The sequence below is a fragment of the Panthera leo genome, chromosome E2 (assembly GCF_018350215.1).
Source record: "Panthera leo isolate Ple1 chromosome E2, P.leo_Ple1_pat1.1, whole genome shotgun sequence".
NCBI lineage: Eukaryota > Metazoa > Chordata > Mammalia > Carnivora > Felidae > Panthera > Panthera leo.
In genome coordinates, this window is record NC_056693.1 from 47563193 (window position 1) to 47574553 (window position 11361).

General features: G+C 42.7%; 1 protein-coding gene across 12 annotated transcripts in view; it reads left to right on the top strand.

Annotated features, from left to right (window-relative positions):
• The window catches only part of ZNF23 (zinc finger protein 23), a 33808-nt gene that overhangs the window by 18925 nt on the left and 3522 nt on the right, over window positions 1–11361 (top strand). For 5 of the 12 annotated variants that reach the window (XM_042917840.1, XM_042917839.1, XM_042917837.1 and 2 more), the window contains 3 exons: window positions 4446–4570; window positions 6737–6863; window positions 7443–7556. In XM_042917840.1, the coding sequence (XP_042773774.1) occupies window positions 4478–4570; window positions 6737–6863; window positions 7443–7556 (334 nt within the window). In that variant the 5' untranslated portion in view covers window positions 4446–4477. Of the gene's footprint in view, window positions 1–4445; window positions 4571–6643; window positions 6864–7442; window positions 7557–11361 lie in introns of those variants that run through there. The other 7 variants (XM_042917844.1, XM_042917842.1, XM_042917845.1 and 4 more) reach the window with 5 other exon arrangements.

The following is an 11361-nucleotide window of genomic DNA, read 5'->3' on the forward strand; positions in this document are numbered from 1 at the left end:
AAGTTATTTAGTTCTTTTCTTTCCCACCACTTCAGTGTGGTTATATTAGTCAATTGTAGTATAGTTAGGCTCATTTGCTGTTGTTTGTATTCCTTTTTGGCTCGCCACCCTATCCCATCCTGCTTGGTTGGCTTAATGTCTGTATATTTGGATATGTGAAACATTACTATGGTTATGAGTGTCAGAACAAAAAGGCACACTCAGAGAAGCCTGTCACGCCCTCCTTTCCCCTGCCAATCTCATCTACCCTATTTCCTTCCAGCCTGTTTGCATCACAGGCTCGTTTCACTTCCTACCCATATTTGAGGCAACCATTCTCCTTAGTTTCTGATTTATCCTTCTATTTTTTTTTTTTTTTTTTTGTACAATTGACCAGATACATGTGTATTTTCTTATACTCCCATTTTTTGGTACACAAAAGGTAGCACTCTACCTTTTGCATTTGCTTGTTTCATTTGAAGATATATTCTGGAAACCACTCCATATCATAGAGATAAGTATCTTTTTAAAAAACGTTATTCATGTATACCGAAGACTGCATCTAGCATGACATTTAAGAAGCATAATGGTAAAATGAGCACCCATGAACACACCACCCCTTTAAGGAGGAGAACATTTCTGGTATTGGTGCATCTCTCTGTGTGCTCCTTCTCAACCCAGCTCCCAACTTTCTACCCCTAGAGGTAACAACTAGAATTTTGTATTAATCGTCATCTTACCTATTTATAAAAATAATTTTATCACACAAAATATGTCTGTAAACATTTTGTTTTTGAGCTTTATGAAAATGGCATTGTAGTGTCTCTAGTCATCTGGGGCTTGTATAACTCAATTTTTAAAAAAGAAAACATTTTTATTTTTATAATTTTATTTCAGTTAATTTTTTTTTTTGAGAGAGAGAATTCACATGTGTGCAGGGAGGGGCAGAGAGAGACAGACAGAAGAGAGAGAATCCCAAGTAGGCTCCACACCCAGCGCAGAGCCTGATATGGGGCTTGATCTCACGACTGTGAGATCATGACCTGGGTTGATATCTAAAGTCTGATACTTAACCAACTGAGCCACCTAGGTGCCCCTCTTGTAACTCAAGATTATGTTCCTGAAGTCATCTATGTTGTTGTGAGCTGTTCATTTTTTATGTTGTTTGTGAGCTGTTGTTTGTTGTGAGCTGTTACATCTATGTAATTGTGAGCTGTTCATTTTTGCTGCTGGGTAATGTTCATTTTTTGGTGGGGGTGGGTAATGTTCATTTAAAAAATGATAGGACAGGGGCACCTGGGTGACTCAGTCAGTTGAGCGTCTGACTTCAGCTCATGTCATGATCTCATGATTCGTGATTTCGAGCCCCACATTGGGCTCTGTGCTGACAGCTCAGAGCCTGGAGCCTGCTTCCGATTCTGTGTGTCTCTCTCTCTCTGCCCTTCCCCCACTCATTCCCTCTCTCTCTCTCTGTCTTTCAAATTTAAACTAAAAACATAATTTTTTTTTTAAAAAAGATAAGACAGTTTATGTACTCTCAGTGGATATGTAGGTTGTTTCCAGTTTTTTTAAATTAAAATACTGATAATAATTTTGTACATATTTTCTACATATGAGAGTTTCTCTAGGGCATACATTTTTAAATTTAGGCATGAATATTGAATTTGATTAAATTCCTTTGGCATCTGTTGGGATGGAGAGTGTGTTTATTTTTCTTTGATTTATTCATGTGAAAAAGTATACTAATCTGTATCTTGATATTGAGCTTTACTTGCTTTCCTGGGATGATCCCTTTTAGTCATGGCATGTCACTTTAATGAACTACTGGAGTCTATTCCTTTATAGTGGGGATTTTTCTGTGAGTATTCATAAATGAGACTGGTCTGTGGTTTTTACATCAGTATTGTGCTGGCATCATAAAAAGGACTGGGAAACTTATTTTGCTTTTTTTTTCTACAGTTTCAGTACTGTTAGAACTACTCATTTCTTAAAGACTTGAAAAGATTTGTTCATGATACATGTGGGTTCAGTGTTTTGTGAGCATTTGCTCTTTACTGGCTATCTCCGTTTAATTAGGTAAAAGTGATCATGGATTACAGAAAAATATCTGCGTAACAAAATAAGTAGAGTTGATTTATTAGATTGAAATAGAATTATATGTTCTTCCATTATAGGATAGGTTTTCTTTTTAAGCATTCGTAGAATTTTTTTTAGGCATTTCAGCTAAAAAAAAAAAAAAAGCCCCCAAAACTCTGTAAAGCAGAAGTAAATAGATCAGGTTATTTAAACACCATGCAATAAAGCCAAAATTATGAACAGAGAAGAAATTAATAACAAACTATCCTAAACAATTCTGTGGTCAGAGACAAAACACTGTTGCTGACCAGCTATAAAATATAATTAATATAATTAAAACATAAAATATTTTTTTCAAAACCTTTGGCCTGTGGGTAATAGTGTATTCAGAGGGAAAATTTATGGCCATACAGATTTTAATTGCTAAATAGTAAAGAATAAACATAAATGAATAAATCATGCATCCTCAGGAAGGTAGGAAAAAACCTTTCGCAGTCTAGCTTCCCCCAGAAGCAAAACACAGGACAGAGGTTTCTGTGCAGGCACTTTATTTGGGAATGTATTCCAAGGGCAGAGTGAACAGCAAGGGGAGTAAAACAGAGGAGGGAGAGCCAATACAAGGATGTGTTGTCAGGCTGGCCTGTCTGTAGGCCCCGGGCGCTCGTTCTTGCAGGATCTTTGAGAAGCCTTGGAATCTCATGGCTGCTAATGTAGGGGACTAAAGGGGAAAATATTTATCCATTGACTTCTATCCCCTATTGGTCAAGGGTGGCCTCACAAGCCTTTACTTATCTGTGTTTCGGGACCTAGCAGGTATCCACAGGTATCTGCAGATGTCCCACACAGGATGCCAGAAAAGCCCCAGGGCAGGAGCCAGCCACATGTGGTATAGATCCTTGAGGAGGCATTGGTAGATTGTCCCTGTGCAAAGCTGATCAAAGCCTCTGGAACTGGGCTGAGATCAGAGGATTTGGAGTGGTACATAAAGTATCTGTTACAGAGCTAAAGAAACAAAGAAAGCAGAACATAATGAAGGAAATAGAAGAGTGATGTTCTAAATAAATAGAAAAGCTTATTCTTTAAAAATAAAACAACATTCAAATAGACAAATCATTGTTCCACTTGACTTTGTTAGTCTGCTCAGGCTGCCGTAACAAAATACAGTAAGTTATTCGGCTTAAACAACAGAGATTTATTTCTCACAGTTCTGGAGGCTGGGAGCCCAAGATTAAGATGCCACACAATTTGGTTCTTGATAAGGGCTCTCCTTGAGTTACAGTTGGCTGTCTTCTCATTGTGTCCTCACATGGTAGAAAATGAACTCTGGTGTCTCTTCTGCTTTTTTATAGGGGCACCAGACCTCTCATATTATGGCTTTGTTTAACCTTATTACCTCATAGGATCTGTATCCAAATATAGTCATGTTGGGGGAGAGGACTTCATCATATGAATTTGGCGGGGTGGGGAGACATGTTCCATCCATAACATTAACAAAGGGGAAAGGGTCTAGAAAGCACACATATTCAAAAGAAGTGGGAAAAACAAAGTAGTTCCAGATATGGAAGAAATGGAAAGAATCATGAACCAGTGTTTTCCACAGTTCTGCACTAAAGTGAAACCCTAGAAGACATAGATGATATTTTAGGAAAACACAGGTTTTCAAGACTGACTTTGGGAGCAGTAACCAGAAAATAACCAGTCCATGTGTTTTGAATACAATGAGCAAGGAGTGTTCGGTCATGGGACCCTAGATAATTGAGTGACCCCTCTCTCAGGATGCTGAGGCCCTGGCTTCTTCACTATCAGAGGGCTGGAAAGTATGAGGAGGCAGCATGGGACCTCAAAGGTAAACCTGGGCCATGTGGGAGGCTGGCCTCCCAAGATCTCTACAGAGGTATCAGGGCTCTTGAGAACACTCAGTTATGTAAGGGAATAAGCAGGATGTAGGGGAATAGCTGTCTCCTCCAGCTCCCTGGGGCATGACTCTCAGGCCTCTGTGCTGGGGCTGCAGCTGTGCTGGCCTGGCTTCCCTTGCAGTGTAATCGAGGATGATCCTTGTTTAGAGAAAAAGAAGTAAGTCCATGATCTTGGTAATGTTCTATTTCTTGAGCTGAATTGTTGCTTTATTATCCTTTAGGCTCTCTATACATTTTATGTATGTTCTAGTGTATGTGATATGTGTCAGAATTGTAAAACCCTAGGGTTCTTAGGATCAGTGTCATCGGTGGGAGGGGTCGTGGGCACTGGATCACCCCCTTCTTCTTGTGGCAGCTCCCGCTTGCATTCCTGTCTGGACACTGGCTGCCTGTGTCTCACATCTTCTCTGAGGGGCTGTGTTGTTCCTGCCGGGGCGGGACTTGCTTCACATCTGTCTCTCTGTTTTTCCTCAGCTCCAGGCCTTCTCTGAGAGGGAGAGCAGGTAATGGCAGCCATGCTCCTGACAGCCTGGCCCCAGGTGAGCTGTGGGTCCTCCAGCTCTTCTTCCGAGCAGTTTCACATTGAAGAAGGGAAGCTGGTGAGCTTTGTGATGGAAGTTGGAGGGGTCCTCCTCGCTTCCGCCTGGAACTCATGGGAAGAGCGGTGACGTGAAGGGATGGAAACAGCAGGAGAGCATCCCTGAAGGCAGGGGTGAAGTGTTCTGCACACTGAGGTTCTTTGCTCCTCTGGTGAATAGGCAACAGGAAGCTGCCCATGGAGGATGCTCCGTGCACGGATGTGAATGGAGGAGGGTAGCACCGGCTTAGGATGTCCAGAGACCAGGGCATAAGTGAAAAGGAGTAGTAGGACCAGGTCAACACAAAGGATGGCTGTGCCTCTAATATGGTGTGCAGACGAGGGTAGTGGGGTCTGGAGAGGGAAAAAACAGGAAGTCCTATGGGACAGGATGTCTCATTGTGTCCTGGAGAGACTTTCAGGGCTTGGGTGCAGGGGCTCAAACTTTAGGTTTCTGATAAAAGCTCTGGACCCTCCCCCTCCCTTAGAAAAATAAGCATGCAAACCAAATTTTCCATACAATTTCAGGGACTTCACGGACACCCTGAAGCACATCCATGGACCTCCATGGACTACAGGTTGAGAATAATCATAGTCACAGTAATTCCAATAGCACTGTTTGCGGCTTGCTATGCTGCAGGCATAATACTAAGCACTTGCATGGATCGCTCAGTCTTGATTCCTTGCCCTTGACATAGGTGCTGTGTTGTGCTCACTCTGCTACAAAACATAGGAAGGCAAAGGGGAGCAGAGTGCCTTTCCCAAAGTCACACAGCTGTTATTTGATTCTTCTCTGCTCATTCCTGTGACCTGTGCAATCAGTGACGTTAAGGTGGTCAGATTTGTCATGGCTGTGTAGGGAATAATTTTCAGGGTGATTCAAGAGGAAGGTGTCCACTTAGAAAAAATTCCATTGGTCCAGGTGATAATGGGCTTCATCAAGGAAAGTAGTTGTTAAAAAAAAAAAAAAAAAAAAAAGAACCCAATTCAAGTAATGCTTAACAAAATCTTTAGGATATGGAGAGTCAGGATTGAGGGTAGAGTAAGAGAGAGGGAGGAGTCAGGAACATTTCCCAGGATTCTAGCTGACGTTTCCTGCGCAGATAGTGGAGGGGGTGGGGTGGGGTGGGGTGGGGTTGAATTCAGGAGCCTCCAACTTGCTGGGGTAAAGGGTGGTGGTGGTGGGCGGTGAAGGTATTTAATTTTGTGCAGAGAAGTTCCTTGGCCCATCCAGGGTCACAGATGAGTGACGCTCAGACTCACCCAGTGGTTGGACTATGCTTGTTGATGGGTGGGGGTCAGTAGAATCAAGCAAAATCCTGGCAGAAAGGAATTGAGGGTATATCCCTGCCAGCGTGTCACCCAGGTTATTACAGAGGACTGAGGTGGGCAGGGAGAAAGCGCAACCAGAGGCCGCAGCTGCCCGGAAGGGAGGCATCAATCCTGATGCAGGGCCTGTGCCGGGTGCACGGTGTAGTGATGCAGAGATGAGCAGCTGGAATGGTGGCAGAGCACCTGGCCACTAGGAAGGTTGATCTCCCCTCTTTCCCGAACCCTGGAGAAACAGTGAGTTCTTGGGTAAAGTTGGAGAGGATGAGGCCTGATGGGAGCATGTAACAAAATCGGGTTTTCAGCAAGACCCATCTGGAAGCAGAATGGGCTGCCGTTCCTGCCTCAGCCAGTCTGGGCAGCACTGAGCTGCTAGAGGTGCTCAGGCAGTTGCACAGCCCCTCGTGGCAGGGTCAGTGACAGGAATCCAGATGGGGGCTGGTTGAGATGGAGGCCGTAGCTGTTCTCTGGGGGTGGTGGCTGGAGGTTTATGGGGGTGGGGATCAGGGTGGGCATGCTGGTGGGCAAGTCCTGAGCCATATCTGCCCCTGAGGACATGGCTAGCAGAAAGAATGGAGTTGCTTTTGGGGAACTTGATTATGGGAATTTTTTTCTGTCATCCCAACTTAGGATATCTTTTATAAATGTAAAATATGGCATGAGGTTTCCCTGCCATGAGAGAGGTCAGATAATTCTCCATGGTTTACTTTCCATGTGCTTTTTCTCAAACCTTTCCCTTTTTTATTAATTTTGTGCTCTTCACAAGCTCCCTCCCCAAGCCCTTAAACTGCCCTCTGCCCCTCACCTAGGGCCTGAGCCATGGAACTGGCCCTAGGGCAGCAGGAACCTGTTGTTTCAGAAGTCGGTGACCTTCGAGGACGTGGCTGTGTACTTCACTCAGACGGAATGGAATGGCCTGTCCCCTGCACAGAGGGCCCTGTACAGGGATGTGATGCTGGAGAATTATGGAAATGTGGCCTCCCTGGGTAAGGCCTCTCTCCCCCTGGGACCCAGACTCTGCCAGTTGGGGTTTCCTGGCTTATTGACCCCTGACAGGTTGCAGGTGGGGTCTGTAGAAATCCTTTACTGAGCCGGAACCCCAGGGGTTGAGATTCCTAATTCCCCTTGAGTTAGGGGTTGCTGGAAAGGGTGAATCCCAAGCCTTTATTGGGCCAATATAGGACTTTGCTGGGACTAGTGTGCACTCTTTATCCATCCTCTAGAAGTTGTGGTTTGGACACAGTGTGGGAAAAAGAAACTTACTGTTCCACAGCATTATCTTCACATTCACCCTCATCTGACCTGCATATCTTGGTCTTTCGGGCCCACGGTTCAGGCCATTCCCAACTCCTCCCACACCTTCTCAGGTACCCCTCCCCACCCCCCCGCAACATACACACATACACTTTCGAAGCCATTCCACCCTTTCCTGTCGTCTTTAGGCATGGGATCCCCTACAGCGCTTATTTTCCCTTCCCATTGCCAAGACAGTTGGAGAAGAGGCTTAAGAACTCATCTCTGGGAGATTATTCACCTCTCTGTCCTCTTTCTTTCCCCCTAAACAGGATTTTCGCTTCTCAAACCTGCTGTGATATTGCAACTAGAGGGAGCAGGTGAGCTGGGGGACCCATCTCCACTGGTGGCTGGAACAGAAATAGGCTCCCAGGGTGTCTGGACTGGTAAGGGACACACAGCTGCCTTTTATCGGGGAGTTAAACTCTTTAGGAAGAAAACCAACGTTAGCAATATATAAGCATGCCACATTTATGAGCCAGCTGTAGAAAATAAAATTTAAATAATGTTGATGATTTCTAGAGATATGTACAGTTGAGACCTGATTATTTTTGCAGTTTGCTGTTTCTTTGTAATTCCAAGAACAGATCTTTTTTTCAAATGCCTTATTCTAATTCTTTTCAGTTCTAATTTTGGAATTCTGCCTTTCTCAGATGAAATGAATAGATTCAGTATTTTGGGGTCCTTGCTACTTTCTAAACATTGTACACTTAATGTGATGGATGGAGAATTAACAGTCTTTTTGTACAGAAAGGCAGAATAGCCTGGTGGTTAAAAGTACAGTCTTTGGAGTAGACTTCCCTGAGGTTCAATCCCAACTGCTATTCCTAGTTACAGGATTTCCTAATTGTGACTTTGAGTATGTCAGTTATTTGAGTTCTCTAAGATTCAATGTTTTTATCCCTGAAAATGGAATAATAAAATGAGAGAACAGTGCTAGGCTTGTGGGTTCAGGATTACATGAGATAATACATATTAAATGTGTAACTTATAGTGTGTGCTCAGTGAAATATTAGTTTTTATTAATTTTTTTTTTTTTTTTGTGGAGAAGACAGCTTAAGCTGTGGGAAATAAGGCAGAAGGAAGTGCTCTCAGTTCAGTGCTTCTCAAATGATGTGCAAATGAATCACCTCTGGGTATCTTGTAAATATGCATATTGTCATTTAGTAAGTCCGGCATGGGGCCAAGAGTCTACATTTCTGTTAATTCTCAGGTTCTGCCAATGTATCCGTTTCCCAGATCTTACTTGAAGTAGCAAGCTTCTCATTGGCTTAAGCCGAGTAGTTGCCAGACGATTTCCCATTTCTTGTGATTTCCTATTTACTTCTCTGCGTTTGTGGTCCATAAGATTCTCTTGTGTCCTTTCAATGAATCCTCTTATTTATTTACTTAAAAAAACTTTTTTGTAATGTTTGTTTATTTTAGAGAGAGGGAGAGACAGAGCATGAGTGGGGGAGGGGCAGAGAGAGGGAGACACAGAATCCTGAAGCAGGCTCCAGGCTCGAGCTGTCAGCACAGAGCCCCATGTGGGGCTTGAACTCATGGGCCACGAGATTATGACCTGAGCCGAAGTTAGACACTTAACTGATTAAGCCACTCAGGTGTCCCATGAATCCTTTAAAGATTCAGTGGATTTTTGTTTCTTGTAGTCATTCAACCAGATGATTCCTGACAAAGGAAGACATGTTTTGCAAAATCAAGAGTTTAAAGTGCATTGCATATAATATGGAGGAAGCTCCATATAATCGTGGATCTCCTCAAAGGAGTCTGGATTTCATTCCGTAGGCAACAGACAATCCTGAAGTCTTTGAAGTTTTTGAATAACCCATCGTGATCTTAGCTGAGAATGGGAACATCAATCCAATTAGTTTGTGTTTGTTAATTGGAGTGAGGAATCAGATGGCTTTTAGATAGAAAGAAGCGGAAGGCCTAGGGCACAAGGTCCATGTCAGCCAAGTTGATTCTCTGTTAAAAAGCTTTTTCAGAAGGCCCACATAGTGACATCTGTTTATATCTCATTTGCTACAACTGTGTCTTCTGGTGCCCCTACTGCAGGAGAGGGAAGAAAATAGTTTTTAGCTGTAGTTTTTACTGCTACCTCAAACACATTGGAGGCTGTGCTAGTAAGGAAGAAAGGGAGAATGATACTGGTTAAGAAACTGGTAGCATCTGCCACACTGTAGGGTTTGGTAAATAGAAGGTCACTAGTATAGAAAAATTGGCAAAGAATATAAATGTTTGATCCACATAAGAAGTACAAATTTAAATCAGTGAAAAATCTTCACCCTCAATAGAAACCAATGAAAAAGAAATTAAAACAGATGTTTCACCTAACACACTTGACATAGGCAGGGTGGGTCTGAAGACCCAGAGAGGGTCCTGCAGGGCCAGCAAAGATGGTCCTTGGCTTTGAGCAGGATAGAAATCAAGTTGCCAGCCAGGAAAAAGTGAGACCAGAGTTTACTGAATAGCATAAGTGATAGAGTATAGCAGATGAGTGTCTGGGAGACTGAGAAAAGAAAGGAGAGTGAGTCTCTCCTTTGCTCAGGGTCTGGGGTTTCTATTTAGAATGTACATGTCCTCTGTGGGCACCCAGGAACTGGTCAGAACAAAGACAAGTGTCCGGGTGTCCTCCATAATTCACTTATTCCCTGCTGCCAGGGGGTTTTGGCATCAGGTGTCTAGAGTCAGTGGTGTGGAAAACATACATGACAGCTTTGCTTAGTCATTCCATAGATGTTACCACCTGTGCTGGAAGAGTGTAAAAAATCATTAACTTCTGACTCACACAGGAAGGACATACATCATTTGTTCCATAAGGCATGTACGTGGCCAAAGTGCAGGTCCTAGAAAGAATAGAACCAGGAACAGAAGCAAGTAGTTTTTCATGGAGTCCCTTCAGTTTTCCTCGCTCATACTGAGAACAATTATAGTAAGTGATGGAGAGAATACACCAAACTGGAATAGACTTCTGGAGGTGAATGTGAATCAGTAGTCTTTCTAGAAAGTACTTTAGCAATACATATCAAAAGCCTTTTAAAAGTTTGTCCTCGGGGTGCCTGGGTGGCGCAGTCGGTTAAGCGTCCGACTTCAGCCAGGTCACGATCTCGCGGTCCGTGAGTTCGAGCCCCGCGTCAGGCTCTGGGCTGATGGCTCGGAGCCTGGAGCCTGTTTCCGATTCTGTGTCTCCCTCTCTCTCTGCCCCTCCCCCGTTCATGCTCTGTCTCTCTCTGTCCCAAAAATAAATAAAAAACGTTGAAAAAAAAAAAAAAAATTTAAAAAAAAAAAAAAAAAAAAAAAAAGTTTGTCCTCGATAGCCTGGAAATTCCCTCCTAGGGTGTCCTGATAATAATCAGGGATATAAACAAAGATGTACATGCATGGAAGTTCATTATAATTTTATATAATAAAATGTTGGAAATAACCTGAATAATCAGGATAGAGATAATTGATTAAATTAACATGCCTCTTTAGGATGGAATGCTTATTTAGCCATTTTTAAAATATTTTTTTTTTAATTAAAAAAAATTTTTTTTTTTTTTTAACGTTTATTTACTTTTGGGACACAGAGAGACAGAGCATGTACAGGGGAGGGTCAGAGAGAGAGAGGAAGACACAGAATCTGAAACAGGCTCCAGAGTCTGAGCTGTCAGCACAGAGCCCGATGCGGGGCTCGAACTCACGAGCCGTGAGATCATGACCTGAGCCGAAGTCGGACGCTTAACCGACTGAGCCACCCAGGCGCCCCTTTAAAATATTTTTACAGAATATCTAAAGATACTGGAAAATTATCCTTATTAATGTTAGGGAAGAAAAATATTTTCATTTTTGAAAAAATGTTTTTAGAAGAATGATTGGAAGGAAAATGATTGAGGGAGGAAATACGTCAGAAGATTAGCTGTAGTTGTTGTTAGGTGGTTGTATTTCAGGTAATTTGAATTTTTTTCTTTGCATGTTTCTGATATTAGAGATGAATATTATTTTTATAATTGGGAAAAGACCAACAGTATTTTGAAAATGCTTGCTAGGGAAATCTAGGTCATTTGGATCTTTTGAGGGAGATTTAATGAAATACTGGGGAAGTGGGCTTATTACATGTGGTTGAGGAGAGATGGAAGATGAAAAAATAGAGGCAGCATTTTGAGGCCAATTTTAAGAGATTTGGGAGCAAAGACAGATCCTGGCTCCATT